A 27,991-nucleotide genomic window follows, 5' to 3' on the forward strand; every position below is an offset into this window, starting at 1 on the left:
CCAAATTGGTCTAATTATGTCTGTGTCTCACATGTCTTTCAAATATCTAGTGTTCTTTGCTATCTATGCTTACACTCAAATCAGTTCTCTCTATGGTGGAATGATGGATGGCAGCTTATTTTGACAGTAAGACACTATCAAATGGATGAAATATTGGAATAAAACAACTATCTGAAAGTAAGAATGCATTATTTCCACTCTGTTAAACTCACAAAAATGGTAACAAAACATGGTAAACTGTGGTGGATTTGAAAAAGCTTCCCGGCAAATGCCAGTACCTATCTCCAGCATGGTACAAAAGTGTTGAAGTATGACATTTACTTTACAGTGAGTATAGCTTAGGAGGATGAGAGATTTTGGAAGTATTGTGTATTTTCTACTATTTTGCAGGCTAGGTTAACCAGGAAGCATTTGGCTCAGAGGTACTTTTAATCACATCCTTACACCCATACTAAATATTTTGTCTCACCTAGCAGTGTGCAATGACTTTCTGCACATCCATTCCAGTTGAACTGATCGTGAATTTCATCTCCAGTGCTTAGAGATGATGCCTTGGCAGTTCTGTTCTAAGTGGGGAGAATAGCGGTGAGAGGGCCTATGGGAAAATAAGGCCTTCAAAACCCCCTACCTGGAAAGACCTCCGTTTGTTAAGGTGGAATCAGACACTGCTGAAATCTTCAAAGGGAAGAGGGTTCGGAGTGAAGTCTGGAGGAATAAGAAATACAGATGCTCTAATGAACAACACTGGCTAACTTTTTATTATTATTATTATTATTAGACTATCAGAAAAGACATATCATGCATGTCAAAGGACAAAGTATTTTTTAACCATATTTTAAAAAAAATCAGGCTATAGAGTGTAGATTTAAATATTGATTTTTTTTAGACCGGCATGAACTATACGGGCCATTTGTCTGGGCAAACGTTGTGCCGACGATAATAACCGATGATAACCTCACCGCAGCATCTATCATCTTGGCAGAGTTGTTTGTTAGATCAGTGAAGATCCGGAAAATCAGGCGGCGTGCTGCTTGGTTTTACCAGGAGTAAAGGTACTGAAGGATACCAGGAAGACTGGTCATTATTGTTCTTCTTGTGGTTGCTATTATTATATTATTATTGTTATTATTGCAGAGGTCAGCGCTGCTTATAGGGTGAAAGAAGACCATCAGCAAACCTCAGCCTTGCCGCCAGGACTCCCCCGTCTTCTGTCGGAGTCCGCCGGTCCGCAGCCTGCGGCAGGGAGGCCCGGGCACCCGCAGGTGGCGCCCCACGTCCGTGTTTGCGCCCTCAGCCGCGCTCCAGGCGCAGCTGGGAAACCCAGCGCGTCTCCCCGGGTCGTTTGAGCGAGCGCGGACACCGCAATTTAATAAATAAGCGCGCGCGCCAGCCGCCCCACCAGTCCGAGGTCCAGGGGAGGAGACACACAGACCCGGGCCGGAGGCCCCTCTTCTAGCCCTGCGGGAACCGGACTAGTTCCCCAACTGGGGACTCTGGAACCACAGCTCCCAAATCATCAAATTCTCAAGCTTTTTTTCCTCTCTTCGTCCCAGCCATCCCAGTCTTCTTCTTCTTCTTTTTAACTTATTGTTTTTTTCGCCCCTTTCATTATGAAAGTGGTCACGCCATTCAAGATTAAGACTTGGAGGGAATTGGGGAAAGAAAAGAAAGAATCTAAAAGAAGAGAAGCGACCGGTGCTTTTAAGGGTGTCTAATTTTCAAAAGAGACTTCTGGGAGTATTTTGCTCTGGGCGTTTGGGTGAGCAGGACCGGGGCGTTGGAGGGTGCGGCGGGCTTGGGAGCAGGGAAGGTTCGGAGTCCTAGGGCGGCGGCAGCGCTCGGCTATGCCTTCTGGAGACTGGCGGGGCTGCGGGGCCGAGGGGACCCGCGAGGGAGCCGCGCTGCGGGCGCGCTGAGCGCGGGAGCGCGAGGGGCCCCAGGCAGCGGTGCGGGCGCGAAGCGCAGGGGTTGGAGGCACCTGCGCGCACAGCGCCGGGCGCTGTGCCGGGCGAGACGCGGGGTTCCCGGTCCCGGGCGCGGCGCCTAAGCGGGCGCGCGGGGCGTGGTGCACCCCTGAAGCGGCGCGGGCTGGCGCGGGAAAGCCGCAGGGCGGGGCGGCGCAGTTATTGGCCACGCGCTGGGAGCAGGGTCGCGCTCCGTGTCTCCTCCCGGCAGCTCCCGCTCGCCTCATTTTCTCTAAGCAGAGCAACTTCGCGGACAGCGGAGCTCGCCCAGCATGGATGTTCCAGGTAACCACTCCCGACCTGCCCTCCCCTCCGCATGCAAGCGCCTTCTGCGTGGATTTTAACCAAGACTCTCCCTGGTCCAGATCGAGAGGTGGGGGAGGTGGAGAGAGAGAAGGGAAATCGTGTAGGATCGGGGCTGCGGACAGCGGATATTTATCAAGAGCCAACTTCTCCGTTCTTAGAAAGAATATTGGAAGAGTTAATGGGAGGCTGTGGGCGGCGAGGGGGCGGCTTCTCTGCGTGTCTCTGGGCTGGTATTGAAATGGCCTGTCTGCTTTCCTGGGAGGAGCGGGGACCGGGCAAAAGTGCAGACGGGCGCGTAAGTTCGCAGAAACCTGCAGGGGCTGCTTCCTAGCTGGGAAAGAGAGAATCCCCGTGGTCTGGAAACCAGAGCTGGAGAATAAGCCAAGCCTGGGATTCCGTCGTTGGAATCGGTCCTTCGCCCGAGAGAGGAATCCCAGGGGTTTCACCAAGGGGGCTCGCTAGTGGCTGCAGGGACCTTGGAAGTGGGTGTTTGGTTTCACTGCCCGTGTGTGTGTGTGTGTGTGTGTGTGTGTGTGTGTGTGGTGTCATTTCCCCCCTATTAATCTTATTCGCCCTAAGGAGATTACTGGGGTTTGTTCTTTGGGTGGAAAAAATAGATAAAATCTGTACCAAAGGGACTTAAATGGACTTTAAAAACATCTCGAGGATTGAAAAATAGAGGATAGCAGGGAAACAAGGGAAAAGAAAAGGGTTCCTTGGTGCAGCTCCAAGGAAATGCCGTGAGATGAAGGCGAGAAGGCAAGCATTCGTAGGTTTTTCTTTGCCTGCGTCTTAGCCCCCTCTGCGCTGGTGAATGGGCGGGGTGGCGGTGACGCCTTCTGAGGGTCTCGGGGCCCGTCTTAGCGATGAGGACCTGCAGAAGCGTAGCCCCCTCCCTCGTCGCAGCCCCGCGCACCGCTCGGGAGCCTTCAGGGATGCGCTGCCCGCTGCGCCCAGGCGTTTCTCCGGACCTGTTGTGCCAGATCGGAGAGCGGGTTGGCTGTGCACGGGACCAAGGGGGTGGCCTTCGGGGAGAGCCACTGAGTGGCCTTCGGGGAGAGCCCCCGAGCCGCAGGGACCTGCTCCCAGTCCCCCTTCTTCCTGGTGGCTCCACCTCCCGGTGTAAGGCTTTGGGTTCTGTGCCCTGACAGGTTCACGGGCGCCTTTCTTCTGAGAACGACCCTGGCCTTGAACGTCAGAGCTGGGGACGAAGGCCCGCGGAGGCTGCTGCGGGCCCCGCGCGTTCCTTCGCGCCCTTCCGCGCCGCTCGCGCTCCCGCCGGCCTCCGCCCCCGCGCGCCACCTCCTACCAGCCCCGATGCAGGCGCCCGGCCGGGGGCCACTCGGGCTGCGGCTGATGATGCCCGGGCGCCGGGGGGCGCTGCGCGAGCCGGGCGGCTGCGGATCCTGCCTGGGGGTGGCGCTGGCCCTGCTGCTGCTGCTACTGCCCGCCTGCTGCCCCGTGCGGGCGCAGAACGACACGGAGCCCATCGTGCTGGAGGGCAAGTGCCTGGTGGTGTGCGACTCCAGCCCGTCGGCGGACGGCGCCGTCACCTCCTCCCTGGGCATCTCCGTGCGCTCCGGCAGCGCCAAGGTGGCCTTCTCCGCCACGCGGAGCACCAACCACGAGCCGTCCGAGATGAGCAACCGCACCATGACCATCTATTTCGACCAGGTCAGCCGCCGGCCTGCCCACCCCGCCCCCAGCCCGGGGAGAGGGGCGGGGACCTGCGCGCGCGGGCTGGGGTTCAGGCTTCTTGGACGTGGAGTTTCCAGGCTCTGTCCTCCCCCTCTGCCCTGCTTGCTACTCTCTTTCCTTCCATTTCATAGAACGCACTCCTACTCTCCCTTTTCCACATTTTGGCTTTTTAAAAACTTTTAAATGATCAGCTAACTTGGCACTTGGATGACTGAGAGTCCTTTAAGGCTGTCTAAGCTTTCTAAGAGTTCCGTAAACCTAAAGATTTGAAATATGTTTCCCAAAAGGAAGCATTGCACGTTTTACTTTTCACGGCGGTGTGGTTGATGGTCTTCAGTCACCCAGGTGGCCACCTGAAGGATTGAGTGCATTTAAAACTCTCCACGCTCAAGAAAGGAGTCTTCCCAAGTCTCTGCCAGCATTTGGAAAATACATTCCTACTGCTTATTTTGAGGAATGGATTGGGGAAGGGATGTTTATCTTAAAAAAAAAAAAAAGTGAGGAAGAGCAGGGATGGGTATATAAATACAAAACAAAATATTGTGATTATATAAGTAAAATATATAGTAAATGAAATATATACCATAAGCAAATGCAATATATACAATCTATACATGAACAGTGTGTTGGTACAAATTTTTTAAAAGAGCAGTGACTTACGTCCCCTTAAGCCACTTAACATATGCCATTTGGTTCAATGCAGAAAGTTCAGAGATATTATCAGGCCTTTCTAAACCCTTCTTTGGGTTATTGGTGCTCAGGGTTAAAGGCTATGACCTTCTTTTTGTGTCCCGCTCGCCTGGTTTCTGTTGTTTTTCAGAAAAAAATTAAAAACATTACAGAGGTTTCCAAGCTTTAGCTAATTAGCTAATTACCTAATCATTTTACCAAAGTGTTTCCCTCAGAATGGGGCGCCTGGCAGTCACTGATAACCTACCAGGGCTTACTGTACGTGTTTAATTGACTTTCCTTTGGTCTGTTAGGCAACTCTTAAACTTAATAACCATAAACCTACAGACACACACTCTTGACTCTATTTAAGCCAGCGTATTTATTTCTTAATTATTATTAAGCATCAAGTATTTGAGGTTTTTTTTTTTTTTTTTTTTGGCGGGGGGAGGCATGTGTCTCTTTCTTTAATTCATTTTTATTTACAAAACATGAAGTTATTTATTTTGATTATGTCCAGATGAGACAACAATGGAATAGGCATTTGGGAACTAATATTCTATTCGTAAGGTTTCCTTTACGTGCAGTTATTGTTATATTATTATTATTCACTTACCGATGTCTTGCAAAGTTTTCATAGCATTTTTATGTCCACCTTTGCGTTTGTGTAACAAGAAAGCTCTGTGATGGAGGGCAGGATAAGTAGTAGCAGGATTCTAATTTGATACATGAGCAAACTATGGCAGAGTGCGTTTAATGTTTCTCTGGCTCCCCAGTTAATGAGGAGCTGAGGTCTGCTTTTCAGGGTCTGGTTGGGTGTTCTTTCATCTACAGCAGGGCTAAATTCTACCTGAATTTATCAGTTTCCGGAATGTAAAATTGAGGTGAAGGAGTTGAGGTGAAAGGCAGAAGCAGCTCCGGAGGCTTAAATGGAGAATGCTTTATTCTTTTCTAAAGCTTTGTAAGGAAGACAGCGAGCATAGCCTTGTGAGACTGAGAATAGGCATCCCGGGGTGCTTGTCTTAACAATGGAGCCCAGAGTGTCTGTCTCAGTCCTGCCCTTGAGTGGAGCTGAAGTGGTGCTCACAGCTGGGTTGAAGAAGCTGAAACAGGCATATTTCACAAGTCATTCTGGAGATCGTCATTGGCAGCATTTCACATTGCGTTGGGAATTGCATGTTATTCATCTATAATGAGCGTGTAAGAAATAACAGCAAAGGTATTCTGGTTGAAGTTTGTATTCCCATTAGGTAACAAGATCTTAAACCCAGGATTTTGATGTTGTTGCTGGCTGTTTATTTTAGAAGGCAGGCCATCCTATTATTATAAAGCAGTTGTGCATTTATGGATGAGGAGGATGGAGACAGCATCCAGACAAAATGGCCAGAGTCTGTGTTGAACATCTGAAAGAAACTGGGTCGTCACGGGGGTCCTGCCACTCTTGAAATTCTGCTTATGAAACACTCACCCCTGCCCTTTTATCTGAGGAAAGCCATCTGCAGGGTCATGCGCTCATTCCAGGTGGCTAATTTTGTCATTGTTTTGCATGTTGTAGAGTTCTCATTAGCTTAAGCTAAGGATGTCCAAGCTGCCGATTCTCTATTTATTCAAGCTCATTTACAGGGCACCATGGCTCAGGCAAGGGATCAGCACATTGCTCAGGGAAAATTAAGGAAAAGCAGGAGTAGCAAATGTTTTTCTACAAAGGGATTTCATTCAATACCCATCATCGACCACCTACTGTGTGCGTCCAGAGTGTGCCAGGCACTGGGAAACACTGGAGATCCAAACCTCACAGAGCCGGTTGTCTCTGGGAGCACATGAAGTTAGGTCCCAAGCTTGAACTTACAGACGTGATCTCCTTTAATTGGCCTCTTGCTCCATAGCTGCTTCTCTACCCACTCAGAATGGAACTTTTTTTTTTTTGTCAAACAAGGCATCATGTTGATGTCCCCATAATTCCACAGACCTCCCTGGACTCCATTTAGGATTTGTTTAACAAGCTTACCATCTTCGGTTCCTTTCTCTCTGCCCTGCCCCCCTAACTTACAAAATTCACAGCCAGTTTTTGAATGCATAATTAAAATATGCTTTAGAAATCTTGATTAGTTACAATTTATTGAAATACCTTTGAGATTACTTCCGGCTATAGGATCTTTTAACTTCAGCACTGCCTCCTTCCTGGGGAAGCCAGAATGCTGAGGATGCTGAATTTGTGTTCCCAGCCGCTGATGAAGGAGGCAGCGTTGCTGGTTATACAAGGATGAAGAAAACGTACACCGAGGAGGGGCTTGCTATTGTGTGCTGTGTTCCCTCTTCTTTTTCAGGTATTAGTAAATATTGGCAACCACTTTGATCTTGCTTCCAGTATATTTGTAGCACCGAGAAAAGGGATTTATAGCTTCAGCTTCCACGTGGTCAAAGTGTATAACAGACAAACCATCCAGGTGGGTAGATTTGAAACTGGATCCTTTCAGGTTTGGGTTAATAGTTCCCCATTGCTAAAGGCCCCTTCACCTGGTCTCTGAGGCTGACGGAAACAGGGTACTGGGCTGTCCAGGGGTGATGTGGCTCCGAACTAGCTGGAAGTGCTCACTGTCAGGCCCCCCGATGTGTACTCTAAGGGAAGGATGGGGGTGGGAGTGGGGATATTGGCAGAGGAGAGAACAGTGTGTGGGAGTTGGGTCCTTTATGGTCTGCTGAGCTCTACTCTCTGCATTTTAGGTCAGTTTAATGCAGAATGGCTACCCAGTGATCTCGGCCTTTGCAGGAGACCAGGATGTCACCAGAGAAGCTGCTAGCAATGGCGTGCTGCTGCTCATGGAAAGGGAAGACAAAGTGCATCTCAAACTTGAGAGAGGCAACCTCATGGGGGGCTGGAAATACTCCACATTCTCGGGTTTCTTGGTGTTTCCTCTATAAACACAGAGCCCCCTAGATGGTGGGGGAATGGAATCTGGACCCGGGAATCCGCCCTTTAAAACACCCTTAACTTGCTGGAATTGGACACCTTGTTTCCAACCTCCACCAGACTGTTGCAGTAGAAGAATGATTTCCTTTGAAACCTCCAGTACTTTTGTTTTTGTTTTTTGGAATACTGACAATTCCTCGGGAACCTGGCCTCTAATTAGTTTTAGATGACAAGGTCTTAAGGAGAAATGAAATTATCGATTTGAGCAATTTGTACCTGTGATTGTAAAGTCAATATCGGATTTTATTGTTGGGACCATGGACCTCTTTTGTTTGTATGTTGTGTTGTTGTCCCAATGGAAGGAGAGCTCCTGACTCCAGGATGGGCTGCAGGTTGCAGTCAGGGCTTGAAGCAGGAGCCCGGCAAAGAACCACCTGCTGGACAGTCCTTGACATGTGTTCTGTGTGTGTCTGTATAGCCTTAAGAAAAAGAATGGCTTCACTTTCGTTCTGTATTCTTCCCCCCACCATGTGGATGGGAGGACTTGGGAGGGGGATGGGGACATTGTGAACCTGTCAAGAAGTGCTTTATCCAGAGAAGCAAATTTTGCACGATTGGACTGCAACTTTTGTTTTGTATTGTTTGTGTTTTTTCTTGAAAAGCTTTACTTTTCTTTCCACACTCAGCTCTCCCTCCTCAACCCCACTTTTATTTTTCTTGCTGGGGTTGGGGAGAGAAAATATATGTTGAATTCCTGGATAAGACCAAACAAAACAAAACATTAAAATACATGTATGTTTTGTTTTAGACGAGACCAAACTAAACAAAAAGTATCTGTTTATCAAAATAAAAATAACACAATGGACAATTCTGCTTATTCTCTCAAAGAGATTCTAAGATGCACCTTTAGAACTATTAATAGCAACTTGCATTTTTTTTTTTTAATTTATACTTCAGAATCCTTTAAGAACCTGGTGTTCCTGAGTGGTCCTGAATCGTATAAGTTGGGAATGGAAGCTGTAATGACCAAGTCCCCTAAACATACTGTTTCTTTGCCACGTGTGCTGTGACTTCTCAGCGGGTGATTTAATTTATTTGGATCCACCTCTGAGTGAGCGCACAGTGATCAGGTGCTTCAAAGCCAACAGACCAGCTCCTCTTCCTCCGGATCCTCTTTTGATCTGCCCAGGAAAGGGATGCATTGACACTCTCCTGCATGCACCTGGCGAGAAGCCACCTGGAAGTCACTGTGGTTAAAGATATTGGTGGAGGCACCCCAGGAGCACTGTTACAAATCCTTCTTGTTTTGGCATCTCGTACAACAACATTATTAAGACACAGCTGAGAGTTGATGGGTGTGTAATTCATATGCCAAGGAAATGTCACTAATCCCAAAGCAATCAAAGAGGAGACCTCAAACCAGATGTTAATTTGTTCTTTGTGTAACAATGTAACCAAAATATTGATGATGAAAGTCATAATTTAAGATTCAGAATAAATGGGTTTGATGTCTGGCTTGCTCTTATCCTCCACTTCGTCTCCCAACTCACAAAATGTGTGGAAGTAAAGGCCGACTGTCAAGGACCTGGGGAAGATAAATCTATACAGTGCCTCTGTAAAAAATGTACTCTCAAACACACATGTACCGGTATGTGCAGACCTGGCTGTGGGTCTGGATGGATATTGTACACTTAGATATTTTTCAGTTTATACATATGTATTTTTTGAAAAGGAAGATCTTTGGGGAGATATGTGAAAAAGACAGCTTAGGAAGGTTTTAGGGATAGGCAGTCTGCTTTTATCACATGTCATCTTTGATGTGGTGCAAGTTCCAATCCAGTATTTTCATCAGTGAACACTGATATAAAAGAAACTAGCATTTTAAGAGCATAAGTTGTTTCCAAAAATGTGTGTGTGAGGATGGAGAGGAATTAGATTCTATTTTTGAAGAAGAAATTCTGTGGGGATTATATAAATGACAAAATGCATAGTTTGACTAAGGGTCTAAGTTTTACTGTCCTCAGATGAAGAGCATAATGGGATGCAGAATTTTATTTGAATTGAAATGCTGGTGCATTTTGTGAGGGAAAAAAATCAATAAAAGAGCATTGGGGTACCTTGGCTCTGTGATTAGGAGACATACTTCTAAATAAGAACATTATTTATTAAGGCTGATAACGTAACGAGAAGGATGCTGGAATATGGTTTATTGCTCTTGGTTATTTTATTCCTTTTTCCCTCATTTCCTTAAACTTATGTTCAATTTCAAACAAACAGGAAACCTCGTCAGAGGACAATATAATATACCACAGATTGAAGCATATACGAGTACTTGTTACTTTTGTCACTTCATCATATATAACACATGTATGTTTGTATTTACACCTTTATTACATACAGGTTGTTATGGGGCTATCCTGTCTAATAAATAAGCTATTAAGTAGACCTAATTAAACAACAGTATATTTCAGGGGTTTATTTTGTGTTAGAAAAAACGTGATATCCTGATTATTCTACTTTAGTTCTTCTTCTTCTTCTTCTCCTCCTTCTCCTTCTTCTTCTTTTTCTTCTTCTTCTTCTTCTTCTTCTTCTTCTTCTTCTTCTTCTTCTTCTTCTTCTTCTTCTTCTTCTTCTTCTTCTTTCTTCTTCTTCTTCTTCCTCCTCTTCTTCTTCTTCTTTTTTTTTTTTCGCTTGTGATGGATTCCAATATCTGCCTCAGGAAGGAGCCATGCTGCTAGTGTCTCTAAAGTGGTTTCTCATCCCCTGCAGCATCTGCCAAGGTTCTCTTTGGCTGAGGATCTATGAGGCATCTGAAGCTCCTGTATTTTGTCTACAAAAATATATAGGTCAGATCAAAATGTAAAATATGTACTTTTTTAATTGGAAAAAAAGGAGAGGCCTCTGTAACATCTGAAAGGCCATCTGAGCCCTGTCTCGAGCTTGGGTTTTCTCATCTGGGTGAGGGCAGTAGCCCCGCAAGGTCCCCCACCTTACAGGACAGCTGTGAGGACCGCACAGAAGTGCTTGGAAGGCTGGAAGGCACCAGGATAACATGGGACGTGTCCTTGGCAGGGAGGGTGTTTCTGCAAAAGCATATTTTTGACACGCAATTTATGAAGAAATTTAATATGACTGACGGACAATTTTATGAAAGTAAATATCCATATTTCTCAATAGACTATTAAAACTGTAGCACTGGGTTAGAATTTTGTCTCATTTGATTGTAGGGATGATGATAATATCAAAATCTATATGTTGTAATATTAACTCAATTCTCAATTATGTTCTTTGGCTGTCCTGTGTGGTTCAAGTTCAGCTCTCTGCTTCCGTGTGGAATGCCAACATTTTATAAACATATACAACTGTAACATTTTTAACACAAATAAAAAATGAGGTAGTAATGTTACCGCATTATAACAGTAAATTGCCTTGGCTGATAAATATTACCCCTACTAAACTGTAAATGCTTTTAAAACAACAGAATTTTTCAAGTTAAAATATATTCTAATTTAAGTCGCAACCTTGATGAGTCCACTCTAGGTCCTGAGAAACTATGTTTACTATCTGTAATTTCTGAGCTTTCATTGCATCCTAATAATTTTGATTTATGTGTTCATGTATATGTGAAATTATCTACAGTTGTAAAGTGTGTGCTCATGATAGCTGCTCAGAGTAAAGGTGACAAAAACTTATTGCATATTAGTATAAAAACTCACAGAATCCTGTAGAGACTACATAGATTCATAGATTTATCTGTTTAAAAATATTTTAAAGCTAAATCTAATTATATTAAGCATCAGAAGAATTAGAAAATATATATAAAGCAAAAAATATTTGTTGAATCTTTAACTTTATTTGTAGTATTTTCTTACCATCAAGAAATTACAGTGGTCACGCAGTAACTATCACATAAATACTGTTGCTTGTAAATACATGAACTTCCCCCTCTGAATTTTTAGCATAGAAATACAAAATAAACTACAGGGGTTGGCCACATACTCCTGGAATCTAGAAATATGTGAAAGGAAAATTTGATAAATTATTTTATGCAAGCAAAACAAAAGCGCTGGTTGCTCCAGAATACTTTAGATGTGGCAAAAGGAGCAAAGAATGTTCTGTCAATTTGTAGGACCATAATTTTGCAATCTTTTATAAGGAAAAATGTTGCAATGAGATATAATGTTTGTGTGAATAAAGTAGTGAATGCTTGTTTATATTTCGACAGCGTAAGAAGTATAAGGCACAGATACACATGAATGAAAGGCTCTTTTACATTATATTTAAGATGGGGAACTCATAGAAGTAGCTTACAGTGAATCCTTCTAAAGGCTTTATTGAGTACTCTGTAAAAACACTTGTAAAAATGTGGAAAGATTAACTGTAGAACTACAAAGAGTTTTGCCCTTTTGCCTTGCTTATATGGAGATTTATTTGTCATTGGGATTCTATTTCTAAAGCTGGCACTTTGCTACTAAAATGGGATATTACAAACATATTTTTAAATTTCATATCAAAGACTGTTAATTCTCATGAGACTCTTAAAATTATTTTCTCTTGACATTTAAACAGCAAGCACACCAAATATACTGAAGTATGTTAAAATACAAATTTTGCTTTGGTTTTATCATTTTATGCTCTTTGTGCTCTGTATGTTTTTTCCTATGATACACTATGAAGAAGTTAGCTGATGATGACCACAATTTTTAGTCAAATGTGTTTGTGTATTTGCCCCGCATTTTGCAGAGAGAACTCACCAAAAGACATATTTACTGCCTTTGCAGATGGATGGTTACAATTTTTAAAGATATTTTAAACATCTGCTTTGTTACATAGCTATCCATGATGTGATTGGACAGATCCAGTCCCCAAATCCCAGTCCCCAAAAGAAGACATCACATTAAAAATCCTTTATAAGATCCAATGGATGTAAACTTTAAAAAATGGGCATGTATGCAAGTCTGTATATTAGCATTATGCCAAAACATGAATCGTAAGTAAATGATTGCATTCCCATACTCAGTGGGGTAACTTGAAATTTGTAAGGGCAAAAGCCACGTGATTTTGCCTCCTACAGATAATAGGAGTTCTGTTTTATCATCCTAAGTGGGTTTTGCTGTGGATTTCCATCACCAGAATTACTCAAGTGTCTATAGCATCATAAATCATCATCTTCATCAGCTCGCCCACATACACTCACTGTGTAGTGTAAATGAGCTCCTTGACAACTTAATTTGGAAAAGAAATCTTCATTCCCTCTTCTTAATGCCTACAGCAGGACTCCCCAGGGTTAGAATGTTGCTTTGCACTGAGGCTATCCTAACAAAATGGAAGCTACTAATTAATGAGCCACTACTAGTCTTGCAACCTGACTAGTAATGAATGTAACTTTTATCATTGTTCCCCCGCTTTCTTCAGGAATGCTGACTTCTTTTGAATTCATATCAGGTTGCAATAAACACTGAGTTGGAGAAGAATGTTGATAATAATCTGGAATGTGAAACTCCTGAATATTTTGCTGAAGTCTGATCTAAGTTTATTCATTTAAAAATACTCATATTAATCTCTTATGTCTTCAAAGTCCTCTAGGATAAAGGGGCATTTTCTTCACTTTATACCAAAAAGAAACATTTCTTGTGATTCTGGGTGCAGTATTATTGTGGAACTGACACAATGAAAATATTATCATAGGAAAAAGAATATCTAAAAATAGCCAAATTAATTGAGTAAAAATTGGCAAATTTTTCTTACTACTAAAATCCCTCATTTGCAATATTTTTACATGGATCTTAAAGATTCCCTCTAGTCTTAAAAGTATATTATTCTATGTAATATTTATCTTCGAATTGCTAATTTTCTTTTATAATTCTTTCAGAGAGGAGATTATCACTGAAAAACAAATTTAGGACATGAAAGTGTGATACTATCTTCTTTTCTAATTCCCAAGCACCATGTCAGGATGTCATAGCACAGTTTTTGCTCGAAATTGTAAACTCTAAGTGGAAGGGGCAGTTATAGGACTTATAAAAAATGATCTATTCTTTTGGGAACAAAGTGTAGATATTTTCTTTTCATTTCAAAACATTTATGTATAGCAGCCTAAGGGCCCGACAATGTGCTTAAGGATGGTGACAGAAAATTGAAGATGCCCTCAGTGTGCAAAAAGAGCTTGTAGTCCTTCTTAAAAAATAACATTCAGAATCATCCTGGAGGATACTCAGCTAAACTGATGGTGAGGGGGTGGGCTGGGGTGGGTGGGGTGGAAAAGTAAATGCGTATTTACTGAAGTGAATAGCATAATTTCGTTTTTTTATATATGAGGAGGAGAATGTTATTTTGACATTGACATTGAATACTGAACATCAGTTGATATCCCGACTGAAGGGGCCCCCCATTTTGAATATGGCCACAGGTCTAGCAAACCAATCGCAAACTAGGGCTTGTGAACCTTGGAAGCATTGAAGTGGACAGGGACAGACGCAGAGAATTCCCATCATTTTAAAACATGAAGGGTAAACTATAGTAGCCATTTTTGCAGTTTATTATTTTTTCTTGTCTTCTATCTAGTGAATTACTTCGAAAGACAGAAGGCATGCTAGAATTAGCCGAATCCTTAGAAGATAGTCATGTACCAAGATATAAATGAGGCATGAGTTGAAGGCTATCTTAAACAGAACTGAATAGGGGACCATTTCAACACATTGACTTTTTTTTTTTTTGCAAGATATTAACTTACTGAATAAAGACATAACTTAAGAAGAAACAAAAGATAAATGTGAGACCAAATGGCACTGGAAGAAAGTTTGGATTCTGTATGTTTTATACAGCATTTAAGTACAGCAGCCTAGGGTCCAGACACTTGGGGCCAGACACACACGTGAGCGTGGTGACTGTGTGTGTGTGTTTGAATATAAACAAACACTTACAGTCAAAATGTACCCACTATGAAAATGCCTCTCGTGTCCCTGAAGCTGTACCATTCCTGAAACTTGCATTCGGCAGATGAGGAGATGATAGGCCCAAGGGCCTTTACCCGTTACATACTTCTACTAACTTTTAATCTCAATTATTTGGTCCATGTTTCACATTTTATTTCTTGTGTTCAATCTTAGGAGTTTATTTCACCAGAAGGTAGAAATTACATCTGGTCTCCCTGACAGACAGAGATTGAGAACTGTTGAGAATAATTAGGCCATCTGGTGCTATAAATCCAATGGAAAGTTATGATCAGTGGATCATGGCCTAATCTGCTCTTCATCCATTGCATCTGAATTATCTTGGCACAAAAGAATGACAAGGGGCTGGATTTTTAAAGGAAATTGCCACATCTCCCCACTCATTAGCAGGCAAAAGGCATGTGTGCATCAGACTGTGATAATTAGGGAAGACTTATTCTCCCCTAAGGCCTATTACTTTTTGATACTTATATTTTTTTAAATGTCTCAAAATGTACTGCACCAAATAGTGAATGTCATACAGTTTCTACTTATGATTCTTACCAATTCCTGAGTGTATTCATTAGAAGAAATTTTGTACTAAAAAAAACTTTTCTTTTTATCTTAATGGAGAATTGAAATGAACCTAAATTTGTTTGGTTATATTTTTTCCAAAATTGCAGAAACATTTGTTTCAGGAAAAAAAAAACTCCCCAATAGATGGTGCTGGTGCTGTGATTTAAACCACTGCATCATTAGTATGCAAAAAAGCTCCAGAGAGAGGCCTCCGGGAATTCCCTTACATCAAGTTATAGAAAGACAAGAATGTGGCTTTATTTTTGCTAAATGCAAATTGACATAATTGTATAATTTGAAAACTTCAGAAATATTTCTTGATGTTTTGAGGTCAAGAAATTACTCCTTGTTTCATTGTTCATATCTCAAATATCTTTGAAACATAAATGCAAACACAATTGAATGCTGCAAAAGATGAGCTGAGAGGCCTTCCAAGTTTCTTCCTGCATACTGCTTCAAGGGTCTATTAGTGAAGCTATAATGTGAAGGTTATAGTACAAAGTATAATAGATTCTTGCTTCATATTGATGAGAAAAAAAATTGCAGATGCAAGAAGCATTTTGGCAGAATGATGCTGCCACTGATGTTGACAATGAGCACTTAATATAGCTAGGCACGATACTGAGTGCTGAACAATTATCTTCCCATTTAATCATTATGACAACCATACAAGGTATATTGTTACCATTTTATAGATGATGAATATAATGCTCAAAAAGATTAAATGATATGGTCAAAGTCTCAAAGTAAATAAATTACAAAGGTGGGATTCAAATCCTGAACTTTCTAACTTCAGAATCTATTCTTTGAACTATTATTTGAACATGTATTATATTACATGTCCAGTATAAAAGACACAGTGTGAAAAAACAATTTTGTCCAGAAATCTATATATTCTCATTATTCATAAATGTTTCTATCACAGTTATTTAAATATAACACATTGTTTAAAAAGGACAATTTAGATTTGCTTGCTGCAAACATAAAATCTGTTCCATTGTAATTAGAAGAGAAGTCTTGCAACAGGTGATATAAATTTACTAAACTGCTTATATTGGAGACACCAAAGTTTGGGCTCTCATGTTTAGTCATCATCCCCATGCAGAAAATGATAATGGAAATATTTTTTCCTCTGTTTCTGTTGCCAGCACTCTTTGCAAAGATAAACTCAAAATACTCGAACCTATAAACACAAATAGTTCATTTTTCCAACTATAATGTATATTTTATAAAGGCCAGAGATCCCTCTCTGTTTAGAATTCGAAGTTTAGCATAAGAAATCAAATGCAAGATGCAAATTAGCTATCCTTGAACTGAACGATTTGCTGTTTTAAAGTTGGTCCTGAAACTTTAAGCTTAACCTCTGGTTTGAGAAATATCTTTCAGAATCAGGAGTCAGGATGTTCCTTCAGAGATTAGATGCCTTTCCCTGAAAGCATAATTATTTATTTAAGCAAAATTAAAACCAATTGCATGAAGTAATTGTAGATTTTAACGATGATTAGCAGCATTTGGTTGTATTAAATCTTTTTATTGCATTCTTATACCAGAGGAAAACACATTTTTTAGTTTAGGTAGTAAATGGCAAAACAAAATATGTCTAAAAAAGCTTTTTTGAGAATATTTTTCTTTTTTTTCTTTTTCTTTTTTTTTTTTTTTTTGAGACAGAGTCCTCCTCTGTCACCCAGGCTGGAGTGCAATGGCACCATCTCAGCTCACTGCAACCTCCACCTCCCAGGTTGAAGCAATTCTCCTGCCTCAGCCTCCCAAGTAGCTGGGATTACAGGTGCGTGCCATCACGCCTAGCTAATGTTCTGTATTTTTAGTAGAGACAGGTTTTTGCCATGTTGGCCAGGCTGATCTCAAACTCCTATCCTCAGACGATCTGCCTGCCTTGGCCTCCCAAAGTGCTGGGATTACAGGTGTGAGCCACCATGCATGGCCAAGAATATATGTATATATATTTTTGTTGCCTTTAATTACATTTTTTCAGCCCACATATTAGCTTAGAGATGGGAAATGGATTACATTTAAAATTTTTAGCTCTGAATTTATTACCAAGCCTTTTAATCTAATACATATTTTCATAATATTTTAAACAAAGAATAAAGGTCCTCATTTTTTTTACTTGCACATGAATGTACACATGAATAGGAAGGCAGATAGACAGATAGTTAGACAGATACTTTCAGTATATGGTGGCTTGAACATGACAAAGACTGTCTCCTTGACCTAATGTTAAACAGGCTCCTCTGATCCCTCTTTTTATGAGGCCTTGTCCTTTGGCTTTATCCTGGAGCCTGCCCAGCCCAGTTGTAGCAAAACTCCTGTTAAGTCACTTTAATATTTAAGGAGAGGTGAGTCCAATTCCTGATCCAATCCAGTGCTCCAAACTACAGTCTGTGGAAGCACAGTAAGAAGGATTTTGATTTTAAGATTCTGAATGTATTCTCAAGAGTGGGTTGTAATCCAGTCTCTGAGCAAAAATCTTCATGGATGGAAACTGTCTTGTCTTTTTTTTTTTTTGGCTTGGGGGGGTAGTAAGGACCTGACATTTGAGGTGGAAACTTCTGGCTCTTTTGTGAGGCTGTGATATGGTTTGGCTGTGTCCCCACCTAAATCTCACCTTGAATTGTAGTTCCCATAATCCCCACGTGCAGTGGGAGGGATCCGGTGGGAAGTAATTGAATCATTGGATGGGTCTTTCCCATGCTGTTCTCATGATAGTGAATAAGTCCAGGGATCTGATGGTTTTATAAAGGGCAGTTCCCCTGCACATGCTTTCTTGTCTACTGCCATATAAGATGTGCTTTGCTCCTCATTTGCCTTCCACTATGATTGTGAGGTCTCCCCAGCCATGTGGAACTGTGAGTCCCTTAAAACTTTTTCTTTATAAGTTACTCAGTCTTGGGCATTTCTTCATAGCAGTATAAAAATAGACTAATACATGCCACTCTTATAGAAGCTGGGTGAGAGTCTCAAGTTTTTCTGTTTATAAGACATAAAGGCTGGGTTAGAGTCCTAGGCTTCTTTGTTTGCAAGGCACCACTAGTTAAGAACATGGGAGCTTCTTGGTGGACTAGACCCTTCCACTCCCCATTCCTGCCCCAACATCCTTCTCAAATCCCCACTGACATGCTCTACACTAGGATGCTAACTCTGTCCTCTTCCTTTCTTATTGGCATGGCTTTACTAGATATTTTGGAACTTCACTGGCTTCTTCAGGAAAATTGAGATGCCTTCTAACAGGCTCCTCTCAGACCTCTCCCTTCCCAGTGCCCAGGCTCCTCCCTCCTCTTACCAGCTTAGGTCATCCTGAATCCTTTAATTTGTCCCCATCCCAACCCCTACCTTCTCCATTCCTCCGCCCACTCCTGTGAGGCTTTCCCATCCCCATTCCAGCCCCTCAACTCCTGACTATCCCTTGAACTTCAGGCCCCTGCTCCACATTTAGGATCCTCAGGGATCTCATGGACCACCAAAGCCACTACACACCAGTGCAAAAGGCAATCTTAAAGTGTTGTATTAGTCCATTCTCACACTGCTAATAAGGACACACCTGAGACTGGGTAATTTATAAAGGAAAGAGGTTTAACGGACTTACAGTTCCACATGGCTGCGGAGGTCTCACTATCAAGGTGGAAGGCAAAGGAGGAGCAAAGTCACATCTTACATGGCCACTGGCAAGAGAGCTTATGCAGGGGAACTGCCCATTATAAAACCATCAGATCGTATGAGACCTATTCACTATCATGAGAACAGCATGGGAAAGACCCACCCCCATGATTCAGTTACCTCCCATGACACGTGAGATTTATAGGAGCTACAATTCCAGGTTTGGGTGGGGACACAGCCAAACCATATCAAGTTTTTTTTCATAAATATTGGTGAAAATATTAGCTCTCATAGGTGCGCAAAGGCATACAGAGTAGCATAATGAACATTGGAGACTCAGATGCAGGGAGGCTGGGAGGGAAGTGAAGGATGAAAAGTTTCCCACTGGTTAGAGTGTACACTATTGGGGTAATGGGTACACTAAAATCCCAGGCTTCACCACTGTACAGTTCATCCATGTAACCAAAAACCACCTGCACCATGAAGCTATTGAAATAAAAAAATTATAAAAACATCATTAGCTCTCATATTGAACAAGTAACCTTAATACATTTCTTCCACCAGAAACACAAGTTAGATAAAAATACAAAGTGAAGCAAAGAGAGAACCAATTAACTTCTATCAGCTAGTGAATTTTGTATTATTATATTTACCTGACTCCTAGCTAGAATTTTAAAATGAAAGGCACAATGTATCTATATGCATCTGTCTGTATGTTTATGTGTGTATACATATGTTATGTATACATATATGTGACATCTTTCTGCATCTGGATAGTATTAGCAAATAAATTCACAAAGTCCTCTAGGAAGCTCTATTTAAATTTGTTTAGAGATAAATAAACACACATATATATATATGTTAAATCCTGAAACTCTCAGAAATATAGTAACTAAACCAAATGTTTCTCCAGTTCACATGATTTGAGTAAATCTTTGATAAATAAGACTTTGTTTGGTATTACTGGTTTAATAAAAATTAGTATGTCTTCTGAATTATCAATAATTAAGTAAAATATAAACATACATTTCTATTCTGCTTTGATTTACTTGTCAAATGAGATAATATTTCTGATATGTTTAAGAGCATAAAAATTATGAATTCAGCCTAAGAGCAAATGTACAAAGAAGTGGTAAGGATGAATCACTTCATTCATATCAACCATAGCAGTGAAACAAAAAACCCATATACATAACTTTTTAAGATTTTTTTTCTGATACTTGCCTAATATCCATGTGTTGTTAAAGACAATTTACAGGAAAACAACTTGGGTTAATAGCTGGCTTAGTTTAAGTTATGTCTGCCAAAAAATAGTTTCCAAAATCTTTTTTGGTAACTTTCAGCCTTAGATTTATGCAAAGCTAAGTAATGAATATTCACTAATAAGTAGGATAAATTCTTGAAGCACTAATTATTAAGCCTACGTTTAAGTGTGTATAATTTTAGCTCTTATTTTTATGTGGTAAAGAGAGATTAAATATATTTGGGTCTTTAAATAAGCATGTTCTTTATGCTGCATTGAAAAATTGTACTATAAAGAGGCATACACCTATAAAAATTATGAGATAGTATTGTCATAAAGTTTACTAGTCGGCTACAGAACTTTGATATGTAAAAGACAATTCATAATAGTCTATTTCTTCATTTTCATTGTGAGAAAAAGAAAAAAATTATGAATGGTAAACATGCTAATCAAGATATGAAAACGAAACTAGTAAAAATATAGAGATGGGAAACAACATGATATGCAACATATTCAAGAATATAAGGTGTATTTTTGTTAAGGGAAAAAGAGTGTAATTTTGTTCTAGGTAAAAAGAAATGAAAAATATAGGGGAAAAACTTAATAGATATATAAAGTTACAGAAAATGAATCTTGGAAAAGCAATCTTACCTCATGGATAAGGCTGGATGAATTTATTTATAAGATTTGTTTACTTTCTTTTGTTAAGGTTTACTATTAATAGTATATGAATACGAACTGGAATTTAGTTTTCTTTGTTAAAATGACAAAGTTTTCTCAGATTATTTGTCTGTTCTTAATAAGAGATTTTAAAAGATTTTTTCTTTTTTTTTAAAGTAATCTGCCTGAGCAACAAAGATTCTATTTCTTATCAGAATAATTTCCTGTGCTTTATATTGACTTTATCATGTTCTTGATTATTTAAGAGAACTGAGTCTTCTCACTTGTTAAAAGAATGAAAATTAAAATTTTATTATTATTATATTCCTCCTATGTTTAGTCTTGAATTTTTAAATGGACACTTTGGTTAAATAGGTAGCTAATACAGTTTCACAATGACCTAAGATCCCATTTAATCAAATGTGTCAACGTTTTAATATTATTAAAATTTTGCCTTCCCAAAATCAAATCCCAAATGAAATATTCTTGATGTTCAACTGACTTTGAGATTCCTCTGAAGCAGCCTAGAAAATTTCAAAAGATTTGTCCTTTTTAACATCCTTTAAAAAATAGTTAGGTTTGTTTGATATGTTTAATTGCATGAAAAGGATTGTCAAAGAAGAGATGCTTAATCTTTCCTAGGTTATATTTGTAAATATTATTAGCATAAACATTTCAAAAATTGTATGAAGTTCATAGAAATCTTTCAGTAACCTCATTGTCCATGCTATTTCTGGTTATAATGTTATTGTCATAATTCCAGATAATATTTTAAAATATTGCATGTCACAGAAATAACCACATTTCCTTGTCAAACGAATTCTCATCAGATCTTTCACCATGGCCATTTACATTTTTTTTTAAATTCACAGATAGTTTTTGTTTTATTCTGATTATTCTCTAAAAGCATTCACAGTCAGCTACAGGCCAGAGTGCTTATCTTAAAAAGGGATTGTCTGAAAGAAACTGCGAAAGCTATAATAGGTACTTGTGGGTACAGGCTGTTGACGGTAGACTTTAAATTATTTTGAGACCATCCCACTAGACTAAATAAAGATTTTCAGAACTCTAGTGAAGAAGCTGATGGATTTGTAAAACTTCTAACCCCAGATCAAGTAGAATAATAAGGAATTACATGGGACTGAATGGACTGGTAAAAAATGATTATAATTTTTATGGCTTTTGTTTGGAACGTTGCTGGTTCTTCAATGTTCTATTTTCTGGATGTGACAACTCCTTTCCCTTCTGTATTAAACTATCTATAACTCATAAAAATGTAGTATAAATAGAAGAAAAACATTTATCCTTTTCTTTCTCACTAATCCCCCTAGGAAACAAGGAATATTAACATTACTAACATTTTGCCTTCCCAAAGGAAAAATTTGGTGACTGTTTTTGGATGTTCTCCGTTTCACGGCAATATAAATATTTATATACTTCAATAGGAGTCTGTCTTCCTCATAGCAGAGCATAATTGGACAAATTGGTTATATAACAAAGGCTTTTACTGGAAAGTCATATTTGAGAATGATGTGCATAAAATAAGATCTGATCAGACAGTTTTAAGAATCTAAGATTGACTTTGTGGAGTCAATGCTTGCAAAGCTGTCTTGGAAAAACAGGCCTGGCCCTGCCTTACAGGGTTTCCAGCTTTAGAGGTGAGTGAGGAAAATCACTTTCTGGGCGATTCTGGAAAAAGTAAATTTTGAGGACCTTCAGAAGGGAGGAATTCACCCACATCTATAGGTAATGCAGGTGAAGTATGCTGGTAGGTTCTTGGCTTTTTTCCTTGCTCAAGAGGCTTCTAAAAGTCAAATCTGAAATTCCGTATGTAAAGTTTTAGCAAAGGAAACTTAAAAAGGCCAGTGAGGTCAGTTACCATTTTTGTTGCACGTGTGTAAGTCATTTGGCCAAATGTAATGAGAACATACTTATTTCGTAAACAAGAATAACCTAACTTTGGTTATCTTTGACTGTAGTGAGAAATCTTGTTTCCACAGAAAACTTTCGTACATCATGTGGGTTATCAGGTTCTGGTCCCATTCACTGTCTTTGAGATTTTGTTATCCACCTCTAAATCAGAATGGATTCTACATCTCGCACGTTTTTTCAGTCCTTACAAAATTCTCAGTTCTCCCATTTCCTCAGTATTTGGCTACAATTGTTCAAATTAATGTTTCCAATAATTATTCCACTCTCCTAACGTGTTGTCCCTAATAACTAAAACTTGACTTTCCACAGCCTTGTTGGAAGGTTAGGTTATCTGATAGCTCATTTTCCCTCTCCTCGGCCCTCCCCCACCCAACCCCAGGATATAAAGCAGCCCTCCCAGCTGCCACTGGAAGGACTTTGTGTGTGGAGCTGCTGCCATGTGGTAATTGCCAATCAGGAAGCTTCCAGTCCAACATCTAGAAATATTCTCTGCTGACTGCTCTACCACTAAGTCTGGACAAATGGTTCACTGTTTTTTGTTTGTTTGTTTGTTTTTGAGACAGAGTTTCTCTCTGTTGCCCAGGCTGGAGCGCAATGGCATGATCTCAGCTCACTACAACATTCGCCCCCTGAGTTCAAGTGATTCTTGTGTCTCGGCCTCCCAAGTAGCTGGGATTACAGGTGCCTGCCACCATGCCCGGCTAATTTTTTGTATTTTTAGTAGAGACAGAGTTTCGCCATGTTGGCCAGGCTGGTCTCAAACTCCTGATCTCAAATGATCTACCCGCCTCGGCCTCCCAAAGTGCTGGGATTACAGGTGTGAGCCACTGCTCCTGGCAGCCACTGCGCAGGGCTTGTTTTTAATGAATAGAGGCAATCAAAGAGGACATAGACTTAAATTGTTCAGAGGAAAAGAGAATGCCTCTTCTTTGAATAAGAAGAGAGACATACAAAGACTCTCTCTTGACCAAACTTTAGACAGGCTCTACTGAACCCGCTTTTTGATGAGGCCTGGTCTTTGGGCCTTGTTCTCAGTACTGCCTAGCTGGTTGTAGCAAGAATCCTGCTGAATTGGCTTAAGGAGAAGCTCCCTTCCCTTGATACTTGATCACATGACTTGTCTTATCACGAGTCCATTTAACAATGAGAACACATGAACACAAAGAGGGGAACAACAGGGTGGAGGGTCGAGGGGAAGGAGAGGATCTGAAAGAAAAAAATACTTATTGAATACTATGCCTATTATACCTTTTTTACTAAATAATCTGTACACCAAACCCCCATGACACAGTTTGCCTATATAACAATCCTGCACATGTACGCCTAAACCTGAAATTAAAGTTTAGGAAAAAGAATCAGTTTAAATTGGTTTAGCAAGATTCCCTGCACTTGAAGTCTTCTCTTAGTAATTTTCTGTCCACTAACTCTGCTCTAAGGCTTCACATCTCTAGCTGTCTTTGTTGTATTTGGAGTCTCACCATTGCTTGATGGTCTTGACACCTAATGTGATAGCCCTAAATAAAATCTTCCTTACCATTTTAACCATTGTCAGAATAATATGTTATTTGACAAATGTATGCATAAATATAATTTATATTTTGATAAATATATAAATATAATTTATATACATTTTAACTGTGTATGTGTGTGTATATGTGTGTGTATGTATATGTGTATATCAGATATAAAACCATAGGGATAAAAAGAGTAATAAGGAAAACTACCATTCAAAGAAGAAATGTATCTTTTCAAAAACACTTAATGAAACATATTCATCTTCTCAGAAAACTTAAGTTAATCTTCTGCACGAGAACCTGCTATACATGATGTAAACTTGGGTAAGTCACACAGCTGATCAGTTGAGTGTAACAATTATGCAGCACTTCTTAGTGTATCAGCCAGTGTTCTGAGTGGTTTAAGTATATTTAGTCACATTAAGCCGATAATGTACGTATTATTCGTATCTCCAGCTTGAATGTTAACAATTTAAGGTCACAAAGACTAATAATTTAACTTTCCCAAGGTCAAACAGATAGTCAGTAGAGGAGCTCTGCTTCAAACCTAGCCAGTCTGATCCCAGTCTCTGCTTCTAACTATGTTATACTATCTCTCTGGATGACTGGGACCAATAAGTTCCAATGATGTGGCAAGCAGACTGTACCACTGTGATGGCTGAATCAACTTTAGTGATTAGCAAAAATAAATAAATGCCACGATCAGGATGATGAATCTTTCAGTGAACACCTGAGTCATAGAGGGTTCCAGCAAACTATTTTAGTCCTTACCAAGAACAGCCCAATTGAGCTATCAAGTTCCATTCATTTCCCAGACATGCACTCCTAACGTTTCCAAGGCAGAAGTCATTACGCTATCTGCTAAATTCCTACCAGCTATACCGTGCAGACGCCATAGCACAGAAGCCTAAATTTGAGTCTTGAATCCTGATTATTTCTGGTCTGGCTTGTGCTTCTATATCAGCCAGGAATAAAGTGTTCGTAAGACCTGGTTTCCAACATACACCTGATTTTAATAACTTCATCCTTGACCTTTTGCTTATGTGTGTGCCTTATTATTAGTATTTGTTTTTATTCGAATTTTGCTATGTCTAGGTACCCCCAATTTTCTTCCTGCCAGTTGCTTTTCCTGAGAAAAATGTCATCCTCCTGAGGTCCTGGGCTCCTGCTGTATATTTACAGACCTCTCCAATCCTGAAAGAGTGTTGGTCACCCAGTTTATCCACTTGCTTGCTCCTCAGATTTCCAAATATCTCCTGTTCCTGGACATCTTACCCCTCAGTACCTTTTTTCTTAAATCTTCATAATTGCTACTGTTTTAGTAAGATCTCCTTTGGAAGCTCTTCCATTTTTAAGAAAGAGTGGGCCGGGCGCAGTGACTCACACCTGTAATCCCAGCACTTTGGGAGGCCGAGGCGTGTGGATCACGAGGTCAGGAGATGGAGACCATCCTGGCTAATACGGTGAAACCCCATCTCTACTAAAAATTCAAAAAAATTAGCCAGGCGTGGTGGTGGGCTCCTGTGGTCCCAGCTACTCAGGAGGCTGAGGCAGGAGAATGGCGTGAACCCGGGAGGCGGAGGTTTCAGTGAGCTGAGATTGCACCACTGCACTCCAGCCTGGGTGACAGAGCGAGACTCCGTTTCAAAAAAAAGGTGAAACAATCTTCCTTAAAAGGGAAAATTATCAACTATCACAGAAAACTGAGAGCATATTTCAGTAATCCAGTAAGAAACAATGAGAATTCAAGCTCAGATAGTTTAACGATGTGGATGAATGGGTTAGGGAGATGCAAAGGGGGCAATCTTGACATTATGTGTTCACTGCTTGTAGATGGGAATGGAGGAGAGAGCAGCGTTATAGAGGGCTCGCATAACTGTATTCCAGTCACAGAGAGACAGTGGTCATATTCACCAAGATGGGATAAGAACAACCATAGTTAACCTAGCACAGTCATATATGTGAGTGCCAAATTTTACTGAAATTGTGTATAGTGTACTACCTTGTCTCTTTTTGATGTTTCATAGCCCCAGAGTAAATAAATTTTAATGGTTGAGTTACTTTGATATTTTGTGTATTTTATTTCATTAATAGAAATTTATCTGTGTATTATATATGTGCATAACCACTCTTAATCAATTATTAAATATGTAATGAATGATTATTTTTTTAATAATCTATTGAATTCAAATATCACGTTGCAGCTTACACAGTGCCTTGTTTACTTTTTAAATTTAATTGTTACTTTATATTGTCAGCTCAACTTTCTGTTTTAGTAAGAATTCTTAAGGAATAGATTACAGTAAATTTTACCGCTTTTAGTGCACAGTTCTCTAGTTTTGACAAGCTCAAACAGACCTGTAGCCCACCATGATCAAGATGTAGTACATTCGACCATCCCATCAGCACAGGACACTTTGCAGTCATCTGCTCCCAAGTCCTGGCAATTCCTGATCTACTTTGCTTTCCAGAACATCAAACAAACACAGTAAAACAAAACGCAATCTCTTGAGACTGGCTTTTTCCCTTTGCCTAATGTATTTGAGATTCATCCATGTTACTGCTTGCTTTGATTATTTCTTCCTTTTTAATTCTGATAGTATTTCGTTATAAGCCTAAGTTTACTATTAATTCACTGGCTTAAGGACCTTCAGATGTCTTCTGGTTTTCAGTGATTATTAATTAAGCCACTATAACCATGTTTATCTATTTTTTGATCCATACCACTAAAAGTAATAATCAATAAATTCGTAAGTTGAGCATTGTTTTTCCCGTTTTTCAGAAGGGATTAAATGACTTTCTCCAATTAAGTAGCCAGTAAATGGTAAGAATTTTAGAAGGATTAGAATTTGGTTAGGTGAAAAGATGAATAAACTTATTTCAAGAAAATGCATGTGTTCGCATGCTCACACCTGTACGTGCACACACACGCACAATGGATACCCTAAATTTAACTGAGTTCAGCCAGACTTCTCTACAGAACGACAGCTCCAGTTGGCTCCCTCCAGCAGTGTTCAAATGTTTTACGGCCCCATAACCCTGCAGACACCTGTCACTTTTCAGTTTTCTGTTTTTTCTTATTTTATTTGTTTTCTTTCTTCTTTCTTTCTTTCTTTCTTTCTTTCTTTCTTTCTTTCTTTCTTTCTTTCTTTCCTTTTCCTTCTTTCTTTCTTTCTTTCTTTCTTTCTTTCTTTCTTTCTTTCTTTCTTTCTTTCTTTCTTTCTTTCTTTCTTTCTTTTGCCAGTCTTAGCAAGAGGCAACCAATGTAAATAATGATAATTTTCCATGAAAAACACAACAATAAAGATGGGGTTTTAGATTGGTCAGTTCATCAATGGTGTGCAGTCAATGTGAAAAGGCAAAACGTGAAGGAACAGAGGTTGATGGGCAGATTGTTGCTGGTGTCCAGGTGGCCGAAGAACTTGAAAATCACGCAAAATCTAGGAATAGGAAGAAAATGATCAAAGCAAGAGAATTGGTGGTAAAATAAACACTTGGTTACTGATTGCCATAGTTTTTGGATCTAGAGGAATAGCAAAATAATGGTACCTACGACAAATCACGGGAATCAGAAATGTGATGTGATTTACAACGTAGTGAAATTTATTACTTTTAATGAAATATTCTGCACCTCAGAAATATGTAAGCTGTGATTTGTAAAAGAGGGACCTCTAACATATAGGAAAATTATTTATAGTGTAACTCAGGGGTAGCCAGGGATGGGATGTTTTATCTGTTTTCCTCCATGAAGCACTCCAAATGAACAAATTTCATCTGTCAAGACTGGTTTATTTAAGTTAATATGCATGATTAGTGGGTTTTGTTATTTTACATAAAAATAAACACCATTTTTTTATTCAGAACATCACACTAAATTTGCTACAATGACGATTTAATATTATTTATGAAATCTAATTTGATGATTAATTCAGTAGTTCCTGGGGCTGATTGAGCGCCAATCTTGGAACTAG

The 27,991-nt window shown here is 40.0% G+C and overlaps 1 protein-coding gene across 1 annotated transcript; it reads left to right on the forward strand.

Annotated features, from left to right (window-relative positions):
• The first annotated feature begins 3,501 nt into the window (after positions 1–3,501).
• CBLN2 (cerebellin 2 precursor) lies at positions 3,502–10,972 on the forward strand. The gene is made up of 3 exons (XM_055296632.2): positions 3,502–3,944; positions 6,965–7,084; positions 7,362–10,972. The coding sequence occupies exons 1-3, from the start codon at positions 3,588–3,590 to the stop codon at positions 7,557–7,559; spliced, it is 675 nt and encodes a 224-aa protein (XP_055152607.1). The 5' UTR covers positions 3,502–3,587; the 3' UTR covers positions 7,560–10,972.
• The last annotated feature ends 17,019 nt before the right edge of the window (positions 10,973–27,991 follow it).

Source organism: Symphalangus syndactylus, chromosome 1 (assembly GCF_028878055.3).
Source record: "Symphalangus syndactylus isolate Jambi chromosome 1, NHGRI_mSymSyn1-v2.1_pri, whole genome shotgun sequence".
NCBI lineage: Eukaryota > Metazoa > Chordata > Mammalia > Primates > Hylobatidae > Symphalangus > Symphalangus syndactylus.